Genomic DNA, 23,482 nt, shown 5'->3' with positions numbered 1-23,482 from the left:
TCTGGCAAAGCGCTGACCGTCTATGTATGATTATGAATTGATGGGGGTTAATAATTAGAATTAATTGTGATTATGAAATTATGACTTAACTTGTATTGTTTTTTAAAAGTTGAACTGGTCTGCTGATTTTTTATAGCTTTACATCTTTACCGTTTTCTTTGTTTGAGTCAAAAAATGCTCGAGCTATGCTCGAAGACATTCCAGCTATTTGATAATCAAATTGGGGAATATTTGAAGCATTAATTTTTAATCTTGTAATATATATTAAAACAAAAAACATTTTTTTTAACTCCGTCTTCTTCTTCATATTTCATTTTGATGAAGTTATGCCCTTTATGTGAAGAATACAATAAACAATATTAAACATTTATTTTTTTAGTTGCAGTGTGTCTTCAGTTTGCTAATGATAATTATAAATAACTTTTTTCTAGTTTAGTAAGTGGAAGTTACTATTATGATTAATATGTTATCATCCACATGAGCCTAAGAAAATAGTGTTAGATCTTAGTTTACAATTTTATTACATATAACAAACTATTTTATTTATTTTTCTAAAATTGTTACAAATTGTAGAAGAGATTTAACTTAATATTCCAAAATTATGGAATATTTTAATAAACACTAATTGAACTATTTTTATATATTTTTAGAATATTTTTATAACCATACCAATACTCTCCTCAACTAGTTAATTGCATAAAATCTTCTTTGACATTTCAATACGTGACAAGTCTTTGTTTTAAATTTTACATATAATAGTTAGTCTTCCCTTCATGGAATAAAATAATTAAAAATTTTGTCTTGATTGTTTGCATTTAATAGTTTCTCGAGTGTCAAAATCCAATTCCCGGAATTAGGAACTACTCCGTCATCACTTTACCAAGCACGTATATGCTTGTCTGAGGGGTTGTCTGTTTACTTAGTAGTTTATGGAGTGTCAAAATTTAATTCCCGAAACCATTCCATCAGTACTTTGCTAAGCAGACTTTGATTGTATGCATTTAGTAGTTTCTCGAGTGTCAAAATCCAATTCCCGGAACCAGGAACTACTCCGCCATCACATTACCAAGCAGGTATATGCTTGTCTGAAGGGTTGTCTGTTTACTTAGTAGTTTCTGGAGTGTCAAAATCCAATTCCCGAAACTATTCCATCATTACTTTGCCAAGCAGGCTTTGATTGTATGCATTTAGTAGTTTCTCGAGTGTCAAAATCCAATTCCCGAAACCAGGAACTACTCCGTCATCACTTTACCAAACACGTATATGCTTGTTTGACGGGTTGTCTGTTTGCTTTTAGTAGTTTCTGGAGTATCAAAATTCAATTCCCGAAACCATTCCATCATTACTTTGCCAAGCAGGCATATGCTTATCGAATAGGCTACAACCATAACAGCAGTTCCAAACATAATCGGTTTTAACCATTTTTATTATTTTATTTACCTTAAAACTTATATATTATTTATTTATTTATTTTATCCGAGCATACATGGCAGATATACATGGTATAAACAACCACGAAAAGGCATAATATGTGTCATTTTTACACTTATCATTTACTCTATTCCATATATCTTATTCAATATGATTTATACTACAAAGATAGTTATTTTCTTTATAGTGCTTTTATATGGTTTTAGTATTTTAGTATTTCAATGTTATCATTTTTATATTAATATAAATAAACAAATTACACTAAGTTAAATTTAGTTTATAATATAAACATTTCCTTTTTCACTACTCAGAGTTGGTTAAGCGATCTCAAGATGAAAACTATTTCTCACTTTTGTTGCATTAAATTGATTATTATTGTTTATTTTATAATTTAGTTTAATAATTAATATATACATAAATGTCAAAACTGCAAAAATTTATTTTAATTACTCTGATATACGTGACTAGTTTATAAATAATATAGTTTATATTCAATTAAATAATATATGAGAAAAATTGTCTGGAATATTAAATACTGTGTTTGTAATAAAATTAGGGAGGTGCATCAGAAGATTTAAAATTCATTATACATCACATGTCAATTGTATGAATAATAATTGATTGATTTGATTGGAGCACAAATTTAAAAATTTATGTAATATTTAATTAATTTAAGCGTAGCTTACTATTTTACTTTGAAAATCATTTTTGTGTGATTTCTACGTCAATAGATGTGCTCAGTTTTACTACTTAATTAATAAGTAAATTAGATTTAGGATTTTAAAAACGGATTGGGAACTTGTCACCACGTCACTGCATCCTTTGAGGATTATTGTGACATACCTACTTCAGTTCTATAGACGAGTAGCAGTTAATAACATCATTATGTCCTTTGGAGAGATGTTGCCTAATTCCGTTACAAGTGGATAAATAGTGAATAAGTACCGAAATGACACAAAATGTGTGCTGCTGTTTTCTCTTCTTCGCAACAAAGTCTGCAGCTATCGTCTCTAGTAAAATTTTTCAAATCCGCAATGCCCAGTGAGAAACCCTGTGACAAGTCGGATGCCACTTGTTTTCAGCAATAGTAGCTCTCTAGTTCTAGCTTCTGATTGTTACAGCATGGATTGTTTAGCTTGTCAAATAATTAATTAATAAATTATTTATAAAGTTATAATTGCTCTCTTGGGAAAGCAATTTTATATTAATATACAAGCTATAATTATATGGTCTCAAATCCTAACATTTTGAAGTTGTATTGATTGTCAATAGCTTACTCAGCTTTCATTAAATACAATTGATTGATATTACAAATTAGTTCAGTTTATATTTATATAAATAGTACAGAACTGAAAGATTAAGCCATCATGCGATATAGACCATTTCTTAACATGTCATAGAACATATGCTTGTAGAATAAGTATGGTAATCAATTGTATATTCATTTGAATACTATTTGTTGTAGTAGAAAAATGGTATTTGATATTATCGTTATTTATTCAAAAAATTCTACTATTAATTGGTTCATCTAATCGCTAAAAAGAGTCAAAATAAAAACTTAGAGATAGAAACGATAAAAGAAATTAAAAATTTTTAGACGAGATATATTATAGTCCGGCCTGATAAAATAAGAAATTCCAATTTTTTATGTAAATTATTGTCCTATACACAATTAGACCACTATATACTAAATGTTCTCCCATATTTGATGCTATTTTTCTTGTTAAGAAAAACTCTATTATATATATTAATACTCGAATCAGTTGTATAGTCAGCCAAAACTTCACTTAAAATAAATAAAAAGATCTGTTGTTGTACTTTACTACTTTTCGAAACCACTCTATATTAATTTATGGAAATGATATCAATATTAAATGTGTTAAACAATTTCTTTTATCCGAAGTTTCGTTTTCCAGGCTCCATTTTTTTACAACTGCTGTTTAAATTTGGCTGGCTTCAATTTCCGGCACTTATAATCCCCAAAATTAAATACTGACAATTCAACCAATAAATATTTCCAAAAACCAGTCAGTCATCTGAAATATTAGAGAGAAAGAGAATGATTAAAAATAAAGTTTTTTAATTCGATATTTTCGCACTATTATGCGTTCTTCTATCTATAGAACATTAAATTTTTAACTGTTTTCGTAGAGTTTTATTTTATATATATATGACTGATGTAGCGCTAGGTCATATCTGGAGTCCAGTTGAATAATATGATAAAAACTGAATTAAATGAATTGCAACATCTCAGGTATGAAATCAAAAACTTTAATTACGGAAGAAAATGGACTATTAGTCAGCTAAGAAAATTTCCTTAGAGGAAAATCAACATATTTGTTGTTGTGATTTGAGTTAGCGCTATTGCGCACTTTTACTCTTTTGTGACTGGGAGGCTTATCCCTGCCCCACACTAAACTTTAACTATACTAGAATTATTATCATTTATTTATCTTTTAAATGAGGTGGACTTAAGGTTTGTTAGGGCGGGGTTAAGCAAGGTATCAACTTTTGTGAATAATTTTAGGACTCTGTCCTTGATATATTTTTTCACTGAGTCGATCCTTAGATCTGTGTACATGTCTATTGTTCTAATATACCAAGGAATCTCATTTTTTGACTCAATCGTCGATATTTCCAACATTGATATTGGCCAGATACTTGAATTTTTTCATGTGTCCAGCTTTAAATCCAACTTTAAATATGTCCAACTTTAAATCCAGAATTAGGAACAATGTGCGATCAAAAGCGCTTGTTTAGCTTATTGAGAATGATTCGATCCTCCTTCCACTTCAACTATCTATCTATATTTATATACATATGTATATCTTCGTTTACAGGTTTTTGGGATTTTTTAGTAATTCAAGTTATGCAATCTTAATAGACAATTCTACCATTCTATCAAAAAGCTATCTTAGTTACTTTAAATTTTTTGTTTTAAGATGAGAAAGCGCTTTATTTTAAAGAAAAAAATGCTGATTTAGGAATCAGTTGCATCCCTCAAAGTACATATCATTCGCCTTTCTTATTCTATAAATAGTCATCTAAAATAAATACCCATATGTGAGTTTAGCTATTATTAAAAACATTACTTATTTAAAATTTAATTACCACTAAAATGATAAACATAAAACATTTGCTTGACTTCCTTTCCCTTGTAAAATACCATGTAAATACACATTACTTTTCCATAGTAACTCAAACTGGCTGTGAGACACATCCCTACGCAATGATCATCTGTTTTTGAACAGCGTTATGACGCACAAAATTTGATAGGAAATCGTTCACTGAAAACTAGTTTAATCTCAGCTCAAAGAAACCAGTTCTGCATTGTTTGAGTAAACAATGACGCTATTTGGGTTGTTTGAATGAGAGTTACTAGCTCAGGTAAGAAAATCAGATGCTCTTCATATTCTTTTGATGTGTTTCAATACATACGCTTGGTATATGTCGAAGTGAATCAACACTAAACTAGATTCCCAGCTAATAATATTGAATTTTCCAAATGTAGTAAATTTAAGAAGTATGCTTCGAACAGTACGGAGTAAAGAATAGAGAAGTTTATCTTTTGCCAATTATTGAGTGCGAATTGAGACTTTCTTGTGCAAACAAAAAAGTAAGAGTGCTCATCGATCTCATCAAACTTAAAGCTCTTGTTGCTACAGTCTTCATTTGAACTTTGCGAAATAGAGTAGCAATTTTAAAAATCGAACGTCGCACAGCAAAGCAATGAATATATTTGTTAAATTGGCACTTATAACGCTGATTGCGGCTACAGCAAAAGCTGCACACTTGAGTGTGATTAGTCAGGATGAAAATGTACCAAGTGCACCATTGCGTAAGTCCAACAATTAAAAACATTTCAAATTTATGAATTTTTTTTTGTTTGTTTATTGAAGCTTCCACTGGTGCTGCTGTTGATGAGGTTGTGGTTGAATCATCGCTTTACATAAAACCAAAGCCTAAACCAAATGTTCGAAGAATACGTAGCATACCTAATATTGAATTAGCTTCGCTTATAGAGCACAAACGTGTGAAGCGTATACCTCGAAGACAAAACAACGCGTTCCAACAACCAGAATACGGACAATCTCAAGCGGCTGCGAATGCTGCTGCCAACAATAACTATCAGAATCCTTTCGGTTTTGGTGCATCGCAAGCAAACGCACAGTCCCAAGCCTTTAATGCACAAGGACCTAGTGGGTCTTTCGGTGCTTCGTCTGCTGGTTCTGTCACACAAGCTTTGAACGCCAACAAGTTCGGTATACAAAACTCTGCTGGAGCATCTTTGGCACAAACATATACCTTACCAAATAGACAAACTATTAACTTCGCATCGACAAACAGTTTTGCTAATTCTCCTTTAGCTAATGCGAACAGCCGTGGAAGCTCAGTTTCCGTAAGTCAACCGATCAACTAAAACTATCAAATGAGACATTTAATGTCTCATAAAATAATAAAATGAAATGTAAACTAAAATAAAAAATAAATTTATTCGGAAAGTCTTAAAATTTTCTTTCGAAATACATTTTCAAACATGCGGTATTTTACGCGCGTCCGCGAATTATATACCTTTTTTTACAAATTCTTGTCTTACTGCTTAATTAAATTATTATGTGAATGCTAAACAAGTTTTTATTTTAAATTAATTCTTCATTAATTTAAAATGTAAATTAAAACATTGGTGATTTACAAAAATCACTAGCAATATTTTGAGATATTTAATTTAATCAGAGTCACTCTCATCTGACTGGAAGTCTCCAACTTCAATAGAAAATTGGTATTCTTGATCGCAGCCCAAATATGAATCACTCATGTAATACAAAGTGTACTCATGACGTCCTGGACTAGGAGCTATGAAATCAAGCTTGACTTTAGCTTTCTGTTGCAGTGTTAGACGCTTAATAGAAAGTAATGAATTTGCTTTCGGGTCGCCAATAACTACCCACCATCCTTCTTCACGTTTCTGTAAGCAAATAATAAATAATATAGTGTGAATATAACTAAATGTAGAATTCGTATTACCTGCGGGAAGAATGGTGCAATTACCGGACCGGTCACCTCATCTTCACGCTCTAACTGCACAACAACATTTACTGTTGAACCTGAATGTATACGATCTTTCTCAAGAACTTCAAAGTCCATTTCAATATTTGGATAACGATTACAAAATCTTGCAACATCTGCCATTTGTGCATCCGACAGCTGCAGTAAACGTGTACGATCATCGTCTTCAAGTTCCATTATATCAAAAACTGTTTCTATTTTCTGAAATTAAAATATTAAATAGACTGAATGTGGTCCAAAAATGCATTCACAAACCTTGTCTGTGCAACGTTTGATGATGTCTGCATTAAAGTGTGGCAACTGCTTTAAGTACGAATCTTTACTCCACATGGCTTGCGTTACCATTTGTGCAAGTTCCATAGCAGCTACAGCAGGTGACAACCAACCATTAGAACTCAGCACATCCACACAAGCCTGTATCAAGCGTATGGCTTTGCCAAGTATTATTTCTGTGTCGCCTTGCAATTCTGGTCCCAACTGTAAACGCGATAAGTGCGCTTGCAATAATAAATTTGTCTTTATATGTGGATCGTTGAATCTTTAAAAACAAAATCAATTAAATAATTTTAGATAAAATTTAATAACAATAAACTTACTTAGGTGCAGTTTCATTGGGTCCAGTTAGTTTATTTGGTAAACGTTGCGACAAGCTGCGTAATATATTTTCTTCATGATGTCGTACCACAATATCCTCGTACTCTGCTGCTGAAGATATGATTTCCAATAGACCACGTACTTTGGTTTTGTTGTTCAAGGACAAACTAAAGAGTTCTATAAATAAAAAAAAAATATTAAAAAAAAACAATTTAGTAGACTTAAATAATAGAAATGAATTATCAAATAATTGAGTATATATACTAACCGATAGTTGTGTAGTTTATATAATAGTACGCCGCAATCATACCCAAGTTCAATGGTAGAGTGTCCATTTCGTCCTCAATACTAATGCATTTGGATTGTTCCAGATCTGTTAATGTGTTTTCTACTAATTCAGATAAATGATCCGACAAGTGACGATGTGTGACACCTTGTAAGTTATAATAATTGGGATTTTGTGTTAAACGCCTGTAAAGGAAAGTCCAGGTCAAATAATCCACAGCATCTTGTTTGTTTTCTATGGTTTTGGTCACAACCTCCGCATTGAAATGATCGTGTAAGCGGTGATCCAAATGGCTTTCAATTGGCAAAGGCTCATTTAAAAATTTCTTAAAGAAGTCTTTCTTAGATGACTGACACATAAGCACGCATTTAGCATCGGCATCTTCAATTGGACGGTTTGCACGTCCTATCATTTGTAAAACATCTGTGATGGGATAGTCTTCATATGAATGATTTTTGCCATTATAGAATTGCGTATCCATTATTATAACCAAATGAGCAGAAATACTCATGCCCCAGCACAAATCGCGAGCGACAACCGCCACTTGTACGGCACCCGAATCGAACAGTTGCTCCACCAAACGTGAATCGGAAGCAGTTAAGCCTTCGTGTAAATAGGCCACTCCCTGCGATAACGTTTCTTTTAACGTTTTATCAGACATACGGTCAAGGAATGGTTTTATATCTTCCTCTTCAGCGTGGAAAAATCTATTACGTTGCAAATCTGAAGCACTATAAGTCAAAATATCAATTGCTGTCAAACGGGCTTGTTTACGCGATGATACAAACACCAGTACGGGTTTATGTGGACTGTATTTGATGATAGCATTATAAACAGGCTTTGACATTGTTGCTATACGTGTTGCATTATGTGTTACATTGAAACCTTGTATATGCAGTTCCAATGGTATGGGGCGTACGCTTGGATGAAAATTAAAAGTAGCATTTGCATTGCAACCCAACCATTGCGACACGTCACGTGCATCAGCCAATGAGGAGGACAGCGCTACAATACGAATTTGTTTTTCTATTTGTGAGGATATGTAGCGCATACGAGAACACACAACTTCCAAAACCGGTCCATCTTCTCCACCTACAAGCTGCAGTTCATCGATTATGAATAAATGTACATTTTGTACATTCTTACGTTGTTTCCAACGACGAGAGAGCACATCCCATTTATCGGCGGTGGTAACTATTATCTGACCTTTTGCAAGTAATTTTAAATCTGTGCCTGTTTCGCCAGTTAGTTTCACTACTTTTACTCCTATAGAACTAAATTTAGCTTGCCAATCGGAGAAAGTTAAATCGGCTAAATCTTCTTTTGATACCAAGTAGACACAGCGACCATCCGCATTCTGTGCAAACAACCGCATGATAGCAAACTCTGCAATTGTCATTTTTCCGGACCCAGTGGGCGCACCAATAAAAACGTTGTCATCACTATTGTACACCGCATTGAATACTTGCGTCTGTATAGGATTGAACTGTGGAAATTGATCTACATAAAATTCTTCGAATTTAGGTTTTCTCAATGCCGTAATAGGCAATGGTTGCAGATCAAGTAATTCTGTTGGTGGCATATTTTTTTCTGGTAATATTAAGTGTCGGAAAGATACCGGCAATTGTGTTTCTGAACCAATCCAACGATCTGAAACAATTCTTAGAAAATATTGTGGAGGAAGAGGCTCAAAAACTGGAACGAAAAACTTTATTTGATGCTCATCCTGTGCATATTTTTCCTTCAACAAAAAGAATTCATTATGCAATATAATCTCAGAGTCGACATCCTCTATCAAAATCCAGAATCCTTCCGATTGCCCATGAACTTTTTCGTCCCATTGAAAATCTGGTGTAATTGTCAGTTCTACCCTAAGTGTTGCGCGTGTGATAGGCTGTATATGTGTGGAAAGTTCAAGTTTTGGGAATTGATGCACAAATTTATGAATCGTCTTGCCTAATTTCGGTACACGTATTAACTCACCAATCTCATTTGGTTCTAAATCATACAATCGTTCCCAAGGAAAGTTCTTCTTCTCTAGTTTCTTGGCAATTTCATCAGGCATTTTTTTGAATTGTCGTAGTGGCGTCATAGACTGCCACATTCGTCTATCGATCATTTTGCATAGAGTTAGTGTTTTGTCGGCTAGTTGCGCCCAACCACGATATAAAACAATTTCAAATATTGCTCGCATCAGTCTTGATGCGGATTGAGTTATGAAAACCATATCTGACATTAGTGCAAATCCGTCCAATTTAAGTTGTGATATATAGGCTTGCAGTAACACATTCACCTTAGCGCTATTTTCTTCCATAGATTCCTTTATTGGGATTGGCACACGTTCCATAAGTTTCTGTAATTCCAACTTTTCCTCCTCCCTAACAGCTATGTGTTTAAATTCACTAGAAAGCGAAAAGACTCGGAAAAGTTCAATTTCACTAAGTGTTTGTTTGAGAAGTTGATTGTAAGTCATCATAGTTTCGTGTGTGCAATAATAATGAGAAGCAATACGACCAAGTTCGGTTACTTGAAAATGACCACTTTTGCGATCATATTTTACTAAACCACTGCGATCCAAGTGCAAGGCTGCTGTATGAACGATATCAGCACGATGTTGCTCTAAATATGGGTCATCTTTTATGCTGTCATGAGAGATGCCATATAATGTAGGATTATGTAGCATTCGTATATACAAATAAGTATAGCCCAACCAGATAACAGCATCCTTGACATTTTGCACGGTACCCAGCACGATTTCTGCATTTAACATATCAGGCATTTTGGATACAAATTGCGATTCTATCGGAAGCTGCTGATTCAACAATGACAAGTAAAATTGTAATTCACTATGATTTGTTATTAAAATACCTTCACCCTTAGTGTCGTACTGTGGACGACCAGCACGACCTAACATCTGCAGCACATCAAGTGCGCTAAGCTCAACCCAACGACCCTTTTCAGGATTATAAACTTGTGTGCCTTTTATAATTACGGTATGAGCGGGTAAATTTACACCCCAAGCAAGCGTAGCTGTGGATACTAAAACTTGTATATGACGATCAGCAAATAAATCCTCCACAAGTGTCCTATCCACACGTGTCATGCCTGCATGATGTATAGCAAATCCATAGGGCAATAACTCTTTCAATTCAGGATTTTTTACTTGATCCGCTTCAGTACGTAAAACTTCCATACTAGCTGAACCTTCACGCAGAAAACTGCCAAGTGTATCTTTCTCTAGGCACATGTCGCGTACAGCACGGGCGGTTTTACCAGTTTCTTTACGTGAATGCACAAACACCAATACTTGATTGCGACCAGCGTGTTCCATTGTCTTTTCATAAACAATTTCATTCATTACTTGAAAACGTTTTAATGCTTTTTTCTCTGTAACTCCGATGTATTGCTGTTCCAAAGCTACTGGCCTGAAACTGTTGTCAAAATAGAATAAACCTTTATCCGGTGAGACACGCAAAAACATTGCAACATCTTGATAATTTGGCAATGTAGCTGAAAGTCCAACTAGACGAACAGGTTCTTGAGTTGTTTCAATGTTACGTAGGGTGCGTGCTACCAGAGCCTCTAGCACAGGACCGCGCTCGTCATGCAGCAAATGAATTTCGTCAATAATTACAAGACGAACTAATGTGGTGAAGGTTTTTTCACCACCTTTTCGCGTGATTATATCCCATTTTTCGGGTGTGCAAACAATAACTTGCGTTGCAGCAATTTGTTCACGAGTTAGCTGATGATCCCCTGTCAACTCGGACACAGTTAGATTATAACAGGCCAGACGCCGTCCAAAATTTCCCACCATTTCTTGTACCAGTGATTTCATTGGAGCAACATATATAATTTTAAATTCATCTACATTAATAGTGCCATCTTCGTTGATGTGTTTACCAATCTCTCGCATCATTGTAAGCAATGCAACATTCGTTTTACCAGCACCAGTAGGTGCACACAGAAGCATGTTTTCTCCACTATCTAATGCCGCTTTCCATAGCCTGCTCTGTATACGATTAAGTGTTTTGAACCCATCGAAAACAGGTTGCACATATTTTGGCAATTTATCTATTGGTTGCAATTCTTCTTTGTCATCAAACGGTGCCGGCTTTAAAGCTGGAACATGTACTTCCTCATAACCTTTACGTTGCTTACGAAATGACCCATCAGGTAGTTGACAACGTTTATTTGCCATGAAATGTGAACCTTGTGTAAAAGAGAGCTCGTCAAGTTCCAAAACTTTGCGAACACCTGCTACTTGACCAGCCATACCCTGACCACTATCCTCATTCTCCTCCTTCCCACGCTTATTTTCATAATCACGTGAGTTACCGTATTCATCCTCTTCCGATTTACCAGTATCAAGTTGTCGCAATATTTTTGCCAAGTGGCTGTCATTCCGCATCTTCTCACGTATACGTTGCCTTTCACTATCAGTTTGAGCTGAAGCCAACATTGTGCAGTATAAAATCATTTGACGATTTATTTTCAATTGCTTTATAAAGTCAAAGCAATCATATCCCAATAGAAGCACTAATTGATTTTCGCAATCTCTTTCATCTGCGGCATCTTTCAAAATTTTGAGCACATCAGCTGCTTTACTCTGTGAAACCATAGCATCTTTGTAATATTTACTAAGACAACGTTGTAACCAGTAAGCATCAATATCTAACGGATGAAGGCCGCGCTCTTTCTTGACATTTGCAGTTTCTTCAGCCAATAACTAAAATAACACAAAGAATATTATAGTTTTGTAAAGTAAAAGCGAAATTCATACTTACATTTTCAGCATGCAACGTGTGATCAATACGAGCTTCTTCGCCTTCTTCCTGGCCATCCTCATCTCGTATTTCGCCATACATATCATTATCACTTTCTTCTTCTGATACTTCAAATTGCACATTGATCCCATAGGTATCATCAATTTGTTCATCATTGGTAGGTAAATTTAAAGCATTAACAGCATCGGAACCAAAATCAGTTATTTTTTTGCCCAAATTAACTAGGAGCGCAAATCTAGAATTTTAGTATTAAGCATTTATAAATAAAAACTTGATTTCACTACATACCTCTCATCGGTAACTGAGCCAAGTAAACTATCGATTTCTCGTTTGCGTTCGCGTTCTTTCAATTTATCATTTTTCAATACAGCTAAAATTTCATCTGCAGCACCACACAATATATCTCGCGGTTGATCACCAAGTGCCTCTTGTATAAAACTTAGTAGCACCTCGTAGGTTTGTCGAGTCTCTTGCGTACGTGGCCGATAAACTATGCCCACCATTTCATCAATACCTTCCGATAGAAGTGTTGCACCCTTCATACGTTCGAAATCATATTGTGCTTCATCGCGTTTCTGTCTTTTTACTTTGCGTTCTTCTGTCTTTTCAGGCTTGGTGCGTTGGTAACGATCACCCATACGTGTTCCATCTAACTTCCCGACAAGGGACACAACTTCACCGGTAGCTTCATCTCTTCGTGGACGTTCAATTAAACGTACATCAGCTTGCAACACAAGATTGGAATTCTAAAATAGATCAATATAATTATTTCTGCAAGCAAACATTACATTGTGAAATTTATATTTTTGCACCAAGCTGCTTTTGTCTACGGTGTTAAGTACCAGAAAAATATTATACTTACCGCTTTATATTCATATTGCAGCTGGCGGGCAGCAGCATCAGCCATTGTTTTAACTTATCAAAACTAAGTTTTCACAAATTTATTAAATATAATTTATTTATATACTTTTTCATAAAAGCGCACCCGCTTTTTAACTCTTTTTTGTTTTCATTCGCTGTTTTCACGTTTTCTGTGAAACAGGGATGCTATAAATTTCCGAGCAAAGAATAAATGAGGGTAAAAAATGCTTTTAGGTAAAAATTTGTCTTTAATCTCAAAATCTCGTGTCAATATGTAATAGAATTAAATATTTTATTCATAGTAAATAATTAATTAAATAGAATTAAACAGGATATACAAAATTTAATTGCAATTGATAGAATATTTCATTGCATGTCCTACAAATTGTTCTTAGAATTGAACATAATAAATGATATACTAAAGATTGTTCCTAATTCCACCTAGGACGTGTGCGAGGTATACGGCGTTTACATTGGCCAAAAATGGCTCATTTTGAATGAGCCATTTGAAAGTGTTTACATTCGTTGTAATTCGTTTGTTCTCATTTCAAACAGCTGATTTTTCAACTTGCTTGTTGATTTGATTTTTGGCCTGTACCAAAAAAATATTGCATGAAGGTTAAATACGCTTTCAAACCTTACAATATAAACTTAAAACATATATTTAACTTCGATTAATTACCTTTTGGGAAGTAGAAGTTCTAAAAAGAGGTGCATCGCTTTCAAGAAAATGCAACCACCAAACATTTGTTTACCTTTTTTTATAAATATGTCTCAAACTGTCAAAATGCCATGAAAAGCTTTTATTTAGGGTATGTTTAATGGATTCCTTTGCATTTGAAACATATGTGGAATGCATTCGAACGTCTTTCACACAGAATGTGAGAAAATTGCTCATTTTCGCGCTTGAAATTTTATATGCAAGAATGAGCCATTCGCTACTCATTTAGCCATTTTCGGCCAATGTAAACGCCATATTAGGCTAAGTTGCGTTCTAAATGAGGGAAATTCTAAGTTGTGCCGATAATGTAGTGATATGACGATACGTGTTGATAAGTGGCTAAATGTGTGCAGTGCAGAAAATCCCAAAAAATTTCCCATTTGGTTTAGCATTAACTTAGCCTAACTCGCACACGTCCTTAACTTCGGAAATTATAAACACAATAATTGCTTACGTTTTTTTAAACATTTCTGAAAAGAGGTCATAAATATGCACATTTCATTTCGTATCAGTGCAAAATAGTATAGCTGTAACTATTTTCAAGTTTTCATTTGGTCATAGTTTAAATTAAACAATAAGTGCTTTCGGCAGCTCGCAAGTGTAACATAAAACAAGTTGCTGGCCTGCATTCGCTAAGCGAGACATTGGTATCACTGTTGCAATCTGTCCAATATTAAATTTTGGTAATCAGCAAATCTTGCATACGTGCACATAATGCAAACATTATAATTATATTTTACATAAAAATAAATAATTTATATAAAATTGAAAATTAAAATGAATTTAATGCAATGTTAAATTTTTTATAATTTTCAATTAAATTTTCTTCGTGCACTTCTATAAATTTTTGTATATTTGTAACTACATATTTTTAAAATATTTATTTTCCACCATTTTGCATATTTTTAGATATTTCATTTTTATAATTTTCAAATTCATTAAATTTTAGAATTTTGTTTGAATATTTGTTTACATATAACTTTTGACATAAGATTGGAATATTCGTTGAAATTTCCAATAAAGGTTCACAATAGTTCGGTCATTGCGTTAGTAACACTTTTTTTTTACTTGCCAAAATGTTTGACCACTTCACAACTAGGTGCTAAAGTAAAGAAAATAGTGTTATTGTTATGCTGTTTTTTACCACACTCGCGATCCACGTAACATAAATATAAAGAAAACGAAACCACGATTTATTTTACATTAATTTTTATTTTATTGATATATCAGCTTTGTAAAGTCTAAAGTTAATATTATGATGATGATAACAATTTTTATAAAACAAATCGTAAGTTTTTTTTCTTAATTTTTATTTTAACAACTATTAAAAATTTCACTATTTAGCCTGTAAAAATATTTTATTAAAATCGTTCAGCTATACAACAATAAATATTTTTAAACATATAGTAAACAATAAACAAATACATTAAAAAATAATAGTAGTTAATTATTTCAACTTGAACTTAACTTTATATTATATAGTTTTTAATTTTCAAAGAATAAAAACTTAATTACATTTAATATAATTTAAATAATATTATTTATTGCTTTGTTATACGGCGTTTACATTGGCCGAAAATGGCTCATTTTGGTCAAAAATCGAAAATGAGTATCGAATGGCTCATTCTTGCATATAAAATTTCAAGCACAAAAATGAGCAATTTTCTCACATTCTGTATGAATGACGTTCGAATGCATTCCACATACGTTCCAAATGCAAAGGAATCCATTGAACATACCCTAAATGAAAGCTCTTCATGGCATTTTGACAGTTTGAAAAAGCTGTTTTTAACATATTTACAAAAAAAGGTAAACAAATGTTTGGTGGTTGCATTTTCTTGAAAACGATGCACTGCTTTTTAGAACTTTTACTTCCCAAAAAGGAATTAATCGAAGTTAAAAATATGTTTTAAGTTTCTAATGTAAGGTTTGAAGGCATATTTAACCTTCATGCAACATTTTTTTGGCACAGGCCAAAAATCAAATCAACATGCAAGTTAAAAAATCAGCTGTTGAAATGAGAACAAATGAAATAGAACGAATGTAAACACTTTCAAATGGCTCATTCAAAATGAGCCATTTTCGGCCAATGTAAACGCCATATTATTGTCGTTTTGTTTAGCTGTTTGCTTATTTCATTGCTTTATTGTAAAGATTGATATGTAATATCCTATTAATCGCTAACTCCATTTCTTAGTTGCATAGTTCAAAAAAAGTACACGTTTAGATTATTATACTAATATCAATACATATCCATAAAAAGTATTTGACTAATATATTTAAATGTATTTTATTAAAAAATACATAAATTTAGTTCAATTGAATTTCAATACGTTCGTTTCTTTTTAATAGTACATTTATACGGCGTTTACACTGGCTGCAAATGTCTTATTTTAAATTACCTATTTGAAAGTGTTTACATTCGTTGTTATTGATTTATTCTCATATCAAACAGCTGATTTAACAACGTGCCTGTGATTTGATTTTCGCCTTGTGTCAAAAAAATGTTAGATGAAGGTAAGATATTTTTTAAGTATTTTTTTGAGAAATAGAAATTCCAAAAAGTGGTGTATCGTTTTCAAAGAAATGCAAATATCAAATATTTGTTTAGCTGTCAAAATGCCACGAAAAACTTTTATTTAGGGTATGTGGAATGTATTCATTTGCATTTGTAACTCATTTGAAAATCGTTGGAACTCATTTATACAAAATGAGATCCATTGCGCGAGTGTGGAAATCAGTCATTTGCTTCTCATTTGTGATTTTTGACTCAAATCAGTCATTTGAGGTCACTGTATAAATGCCATATTACTCTATCGCATTCTACTCAATACATATACACCAATAGGTTTGTAAACAATGTTTGTAGTCTGTAGAGTTATTATAACATTGAAAAATTAATTTAAAAATATGTCTTTATATATTATTTATAATTAATATATAATAAGATTTAAAATTTTAAAAGTGAAAATTATTTTTCAACTGGCAATACCCTACGACATATGACTAATTTTTGCGAATTGCAGGTAGAGCGCGCTTGTTCTGTCTATCAGAAATTATACCCAAAGTGTTTCTTTTCGTAGACCTCTGCTCGTGTCCGCTGGTGCCGACTTATTGTAAGTGATCGAAATAAATTTTATTGCATAATAAACTGATTATAAAACAACAACTTTTAATAAATCTGTTATAATAAAATAAAGGTAGATAAAATTGACAAGTCTATGACTATGAAGCAAAAAAAAAATAAAATTTTATGTAAATTAAAATTGGAAATCTTTCCCACGTTATGTAACCTATAAATGCAGTTGCACTGAGCAGCAAGTGAAAATTCTAGATTTCGAAGAAAATAAATGACCTTGGTCATACATTTAAATATAAAAATTTGTAAAAAGTATTTATTTCTGGTATATTTCAAAATTTAGCGTTTGACAAGAATTTGCTGATAAAATGTTCTCATCACTAATCGAAGCTGCCAAAAACTCACCCTTCCGGACGCCTTTCTCCAAAGTGCAATGTGACAACTCTGCTAAAAGTAATGGGCCAGTAGTGGGTCGGGAGATTCAAGCTGCATCTACTCCTGTAGCATCACCTGGAGATTCCTGTGAGTTCGGCAGTGCGAAGTATTTTATGCTGTGCGGTATTGGTGGTATTTTGTCTTGCGGTTCCACACACACATTTGTAGTGCCATTGGATTTGGTGAAGTGCCGTTTACAAGTTGACCCAAAGAAATACAAGAATCTGGTACATGGATTTAAAGTCACCGTAGCGGAGGAAGGCGCCCGTGGGTTGGTCAAAGGTTGGGCGCCAACATTTTTCGGTTACTCTGCACAGGTAAGCAAAATCAATCAGAAAATATGTTTATTTAATTATCCGTCATAAAACAACAAATCAATTTATGCTTCTGTCAGTCAAACTATTGATTTTTTTTTTGTCGATAAACGAAGTGAAAAGCTAATTGAATTTTTCCTGAATACAAACACAAAAATAACATTTTTAATATATGAATTAAAGTTCAGGTTTTCTTATCATTAAAAATGTTATTGTGTTAATCCAAAAAACGTGATTCAGCTAATTTATTTATTTGTCACGTGAAGACTGAAGACTTGGAATCTGCTTTGTTGCCAAAAATTACTCAATTTTTTAAAGTATCACTGAGAGAATATTCTTTTTTTTATTGAATTATTTTTAATCTTACTTGAATGATATATAATTATTTCTCATTCAGAATATATTTTTTTGAAAAGATAAGGAGAAAAAATAAACAATCATAGTATATTGATTGGAATATATATACAGTATGACCTCGATTAATGCAACTAATAGAATTCGTTGGTGTTGCAATAATTGAGGTTGTTGCAATAATCGAGTATAGTTTATTTAGTGCATCTAAAGCTGTTAAAACAAATAAAGAGACATTAACACAAAGTTTATTAGAAAATAATATGATTACTTATTTTTATCTATAACAACATAATTGTTATTTCAGCTTGCTATTTATTGCAATTAAGATTCATTGTAACTGTAACTGCATTACAAGAGGTATGGAATTTTCCTCAGCCCATTGTATGCCTGTGTTAAGTGCATTTTTTGGCACGATATTTTTGATTTTAAGTGTAAATACATGACCTCAGTTTCCAAGTCGGAATCGATGTCAAGTTATTCTGCAAGAGACACATTTTCCATAGAAAATTCGTTGATCCACTCATCCATTTCTTGTTTAAAAAAAATATCTGAAATAATTTCATGATTTCATAACATTCTTATGCACCGGGAGTGTGTTCGCAAATTTTTATGATTGAGTATAGGAGACCAAATAAATACACATGATAAATTAAATATTAAGAATGCAAAAGAGGAAAATAATTAGCAAAAGTTGCATTCTTCGCATTACAAAGGTAATACAGGGAAAATTTAAGAGGTTGCCATAACCGAGGAGTTGCGATATTCGAGGGTTGCATTAATTCAGGTCATACTGTAGACATATAGGTAGACATGTTTTAAAATAGGTAGACATATAGATCTATATATCTACCTATACCTATATATCTATATATATACCTTCAAATCTATATAATGGATACCTATTTATTTATGTGCTTATTTATACCTGACATAGTGGCATTAACTTTTCGTTAAAAACGTAATGAAATGCTTATCAGTCTAGAAATTGTAATCTCCTTAATGGCAAAATGACTTTAAATAATTAGATTTGTAACAAAAATACAAAACAATTATAAATTTTATGTAAGTTATGTAAAGCTGTAATGTATTGTTTTTTATTTTCATGAATTATTTTAAATATTTTTTTAAAATTTAATTTTTCAAATTAATTTTCTTTTTATTTCTAAAAGGGTCTCTGCAAATTCGGTCTTTATGAAGTCTTTAAAGTATACTACCATGATATGTTGGGTGAAGAAAACGCATACTTGTATCGTACTTGGTTGTACTTGGCTGCTTCAGCTTCGGCTGAATTCTTCGCCGATATTGCTTTGGCACCACTTGAAGCTGCTAAGGTAAAAATCCAAACTATACCTGGATTTGCTAATACCATGCGTGAAGCTGTACCTAAAATGATGAAAGAAGAAGGAGTAGGCGCATTCTACAAGGGATTAGTGCCTCTATGGATGAGACAGATTCCATATACCATGATGAAGTTCGCTTGCTTTGAGAAAACAGTTGAATTATTATATAAGTAAGCATTTAAAATTTATATCCCAATAATTAAAATACTATTCTATAATGTATGAAATGTATTTATAGGCATGTTGTACCAAAACCACGTGCTGATTGTACAAAAGGTGAACAGTTGGTTGTTACATTTGCTGCTGGTTATATTGCTGGCGTTTTTTGTGCTATTGTCTCACATCCAGCTGATGTTGTTGTCTCTAAATTGAATCAAGCTAAGGGCTCTTCTGCTGTACAAGTTGCAAAATCTTTGGGCTTCATGGGCATGTGGAATGGTTTAATGCCACGTATTATTATGATTGGTACGCTCACTGCCTTACAATGGTTTATCTATGATGGCGTCAAAGTAGCTTTGGGTATCCCTCGCCCACCACCACCAGAGATGCCAGCTTCTCTTAAACAAAAACTTGAGAAGCAACATTAAATTAATTTATAAGTTTTAGTTAAAAATTTAAATCGTAGAAACTCATTGAGCTAAAATTCGAACTACAGTAAAATGATTATAACGGATAAATTACAGCAACAGCGGAATACTGCATTACCTTTAACAACAAACACACTAATTGGCAAGTTGGTTATTTATGCAAAATAACACGAAATAATGGAATAAACAAAGGCATTTTAGTTAATTTAAGTAATTAAGTATATTTTGCTCTGATCTAAATGAAATTCTTTATTTAGAGAATTTCATATATTAATGCATTTTGAATGGCATTCCATATACAGTGAATAACTAATTTTTTATTTAATATATTTATGCATTTTCTTTGCCAGTTTTATTTTTAACTGCTACATATGAAACAAATATTGTATAAAATAGTCAAATATTCGTATATATAATTTTAATGTATATATTATTTTCTCTGTCTATATATTTTAATGAAATGCTTTTGTTCGGTTATGAAAACGATACTTATATTTTACTTGTGTGTTATAAATTAAGATCAATTGTATATTATACCAATTGTAAGTGTGTAATAAATTATTTAAATTAATTTAAATTTCATTATTTTTCTTAAACATAATACTGATAAAAATGATCCGAAAAAAGGAAAGTACTAAAATAATTGTATATAGCATATAATATTGTTTGATGAAAAATGACTTTAGAATTATTTTATTCACATTATTTGTAATATGCAGAAATGGGGATGAAGTTAAAGCATTTAAAGTATTTCATTAATTCAATTCTAGTAAATGTGTAACAACAAATATTTATGCACTAAGTGTAATACTAACTACTGAGGTGAAAAAAACACGATTTCATCATACAATGAGAACTATTCTCGCTAAACTGAAGTCAGAGAGTAATCATATATTAAAGTTACTTGTTACGCATAATGTTTATTCACAATGTGTGCTATAACTGCAGTTATACTCCTCGTGACGTCGACCATTTATTTTCATGCCTCCTATTAAGGCGAAAAGATTTCATAACATATACCTATCCACCCATTATGATCTCCCTACTTTTGTCTTACATCACCTTATTTCCCTCATCCCACCTCATTATGTGCTTTTTTTTCATTTGAGCGTTGGTAATAATGACTAACTGCAGAGTGGTTAATGTAATGCCAATATGCCTGGGAATGCCTCAAAATGTGTGAAGAAGGAAACAAATAATAGCTGATAACTCAGAGGCCAGTGTTTTTCTAAATCCTTCTACCAAATTCGCGATTGCTGAAGCCATGGGTGTTCTGAGCTCTCATTGCAAGGTGAGGGATGAGAGCTTAATTATGGTTCTATTCCAAAACCCTAAAAAACACAGGTTGCCTCTGTGTTTGATTCTCCTATAAGAAAGCCGAAGTAATAATTACCTAAGAAATTCGCTGCGTTTATGACTAGAGTTGGGCAGCTGTAGAAGAGGTTTTTGACTGTTCTTTTCTCTACCTCATTGTTAAAACTTCTACGATATTAATGAGAGGGAATTCCCACATTAACAGCGTGTCTAACAAATAGCCAGTGGATAAGCAACTTACGACGGTATCAAACGAGAATATAAAAATTTAATAACAATAAATTTTTTTTTAATAATAGCTTGGTAACACTTTATTTTATTATTATATATAGAAAGTTCTATATATAATGTTAAGCTTATTGTAATTTTGATCAAATTTTATAATTAGATTTAGTAATTCAATAAGTCAGCTCTTAACTCTTAACTGAATTCGCTGTTAGAGTTGTTGTTCTTATTTATAGGTGCTTTGGTAATTATTAAATAATTATATTGAAATCTTTATTGTGTAGTATCGTATATGTACATATACATGATTAAATCTTGATTAAATTTAGTAATTTCATTTATTAACTCAATAACTCAACTCTTGATTCTAACTGAATTTGCTGTTAGAATTGCTATTTTTGTTTATAAGTGCTTCGGCAATTATTAAATACGTCAAATTTCCATACAAAATATTTCTTACAAAAATATTTATTTATCTGCAATTAAATAAATCACAGAAGTTATAGTGAAATAAAATATTCAGAAATTATGGTTTGGGATTTTAATTTTTTTTCTTATTTTCAGTAAAAAGAGATTCCAATTTATTCGAACTGTTATAGTAATCATCAGTTGTAGTATTATTCGTTTGCAAATAAAAGTTCACAATTTTGAATAAGTCTTCTACTTCATTCTTGGAAGACTGATGAACAATTTCATCCACCGAACCTTCATCATTAATAATATCATCATCTGTAGGAAAGCTTGATGTAAAAATTTCATTGCCAAGTTCAACATAATATAATGGGACAGAGTAGCATTGGAAGTTATTTTATTTACTTTACTTTTACGTCATATCACTGTCTTCATCAATGTTATTCCAGAAAATTAAAGGAATGTCGTCTTTTTCGTTTAAGGACTGACATTTGCACAAAGAAGCAACATAAGAAAGAAAAAATTGAAACATTTTTTTTGGAAACATAGGATTTCCTCTAACACCAAAATGGATTCATACTTAAAACAAAATTTCGACGTATAGAATGCACTTTTCCATATTCCTATTGGCAAGCGACAATATTTTTATTCGAGTTATAGAGAAATTGGAGTTTTAGAAGTTCGAGTTATGGAAGCAGAATTATATGTAATTTGCTCTCTAAAACCCTGTTGCACTCATTTTAGTTAGAGTTATAGAAGATTTGAGTGATAGAAGATTGACTGTATTTATATTGAAGTCTTTATCGTATAGTAACTTATATATACTTGAGAGAGAGAGAGAGAGAGTTCTTAAGTGTATTGTATAACGATTGTAGTTTTTCTACGTCGATGTTAAGTAAGGTTTTATTGTGAAGTGATTGTCTTTCCTTATCAATAAAAAAAATTTATTTATCAAAAAAAAAAAAAAACATTTAGACATATATAAAAGATAATAAACTAAATTATTTTTGTATTTAAATCATTATTTTATTTACATTTTTATAGCTTAGTTTGTTTACAAAATTAAAATCATTGTTTGCGTTTTCTCTTAAAACTACAAAAATTAATTATCTTAAAATTATTTAAAAAATATGAAGTAATATTTACTATATACTATTATATATATTATTTCCATAATTTGATTCAGATTTTATAGTCAATGAACATATAATTCACGTTTTGATTTCAAAGGCACATTTGTTTAAAAATTATAGTTGTTTTTGTATTATTTTATGAAAGTCGGGGACTTTCGTGTTTCCTTGATCAACAACCATCTCAGTCTTACAAGTTTCAAATATTTTAAAAAAAAAATAGTTAAATTTTCAAAACACAATATCAATTGTAATATTTATTGTGATTATTCAAATAGTTTTTTAGAGTTGTTAAATTTGTTAAATTTGTTTTATTGTTTTATTGTTTTAATTTTCGTTATTGTTTTCTACTGGCATTAAAGTAATTTTAAATAAAATAAAATAATAAAATAATAATGATAAATAAAGAACATATATGGCAACATTATTCGACTCGAATTTTTACAATTTCATTTGCAGATGATATTGAAAAAAGAAACAAAATATTTTATTATATATTATATCCTTAAGCTAATCTATATAAAATAACGTAGTGTCTAAATGGTA

The 23,482-nt window shown here is 31.8% G+C and overlaps 3 protein-coding genes across 4 annotated transcripts; 2 read left to right on the top strand and 1 right to left on the bottom strand.

Moving 5' to 3' along the window:
* Nucleotides 1–4,900: 4,900 nt before the first annotated feature.
* Nucleotides 4,901–5,866, top strand: LOC119667808. Its single transcript, XM_038077134.1, has 2 exons — nt 4,901–5,269; nt 5,331–5,866. Exons 1-2 carry the CDS (start codon nt 5,161–5,163, stop codon nt 5,849–5,851), a joined length of 630 nt encoding a protein of 209 aa, XP_037933062.1. The 5' UTR covers nt 4,901–5,160; the 3' UTR covers nt 5,852–5,866.
* Nucleotides 5,867–5,900: 34 nt separating this feature from the next.
* LOC119667807 (putative U5 small nuclear ribonucleoprotein 200 kDa helicase) lies at nt 5,901–13,153 on the bottom strand. The gene is made up of 8 exons (XM_038077133.1): nt 13,028–13,153; nt 12,454–12,911; nt 12,166–12,400; nt 7,361–12,107; nt 7,095–7,269; nt 6,754–7,036; nt 6,457–6,699; nt 5,901–6,397 (listed from the first exon to the last, which is right to left on the bottom strand). The coding sequence occupies exons 1-8, from the start codon at nt 13,070–13,072 to the stop codon at nt 6,158–6,160; spliced, it is 6,426 nt and encodes a 2,141-aa protein (XP_037933061.1). The 5' UTR covers nt 13,073–13,153; the 3' UTR covers nt 5,901–6,157.
* A 3,602-nt stretch (nt 13,154–16,755) lies between these two features.
* Nucleotides 16,756–19,873, top strand: LOC119667812 (phosphate carrier protein, mitochondrial). 2 transcript variants are annotated; one of them, XM_038077140.1, is made up of 4 exons: nt 16,756–16,863; nt 17,170–17,578; nt 19,099–19,439; nt 19,508–19,873. In XM_038077140.1, the coding sequence occupies exons 2-4, from the start codon at nt 17,195–17,197 to the stop codon at nt 19,854–19,856; spliced, it is 1,074 nt and encodes a 357-aa protein (XP_037933068.1). In that variant the 5' UTR covers nt 16,756–16,863; nt 17,170–17,194; the 3' UTR covers nt 19,857–19,873. The 2 variants fall into 2 exon arrangements, with proteins under 2 accessions (XP_037933068.1, XP_037933069.1); XM_038077141.1 differs by lacking the exon at nt 16,756–16,863 and adding an exon at nt 16,923–16,947.
* Nucleotides 19,874–23,482: the final 3,609 nt, after the last annotated feature.

Source organism: Teleopsis dalmanni, chromosome 1 (genome assembly GCF_002237135.1).
Source record: "Teleopsis dalmanni isolate 2A chromosome 1, ASM223713v2, whole genome shotgun sequence".
NCBI classification, from domain to species: domain Eukaryota; kingdom Metazoa; phylum Arthropoda; class Insecta; order Diptera; family Diopsidae; genus Teleopsis; species Teleopsis dalmanni.
Note: the sequence above shows the minus strand (reverse complement) of the source record. Positions and strands in the feature narration are given on the sequence as shown.

Coding starts and splice junctions, on each gene's coding strand:
- LOC119667808 (XM_038077134.1), top strand. CDS start 5,161: ATGAATATATTTGTTAAATTGGCACTTATAACGCTGATTGCGGCTACA. Junction 5,270..5,330: donor TGTACCAAGTGCACCATTGC/GTAAGTCCAACA, acceptor TGTTTATTGAAG/CTTCCACTGGTGCTGCTGTT.
- LOC119667807 (XM_038077133.1), bottom strand. CDS start 13,072: ATGGCTGATGCTGCTGCCCGCCAGCTGCAATATGAATATAAAGCG. Junction 12,401..12,453: donor GGCTCAGTTACCGATGAGAG/GTATGTAGTGAA, acceptor CTAAAATTCTAG/ATTTGCGCTCCTAGTTAATT. Junction 6,700..6,753: donor TCAAACGTTGCACAGACAAG/GTTTGTGAATGC, acceptor TTTTAATTTCAG/AAAATAGAAACAGTTTTTGA.
- LOC119667812 (XM_038077140.1), top strand. CDS start 17,195: ATGTTCTCATCACTAATCGAAGCTGCCAAAAACTCACCCTTCCGGACG. Junction 17,579..19,098: donor TTTTCGGTTACTCTGCACAG/GTAAGCAAAATC, acceptor TATTTCTAAAAG/GGTCTCTGCAAATTCGGTCT. Junction 19,440..19,507: donor ACAGTTGAATTATTATATAA/GTAAGCATTTAA, acceptor ATGTATTTATAG/GCATGTTGTACCAAAACCAC.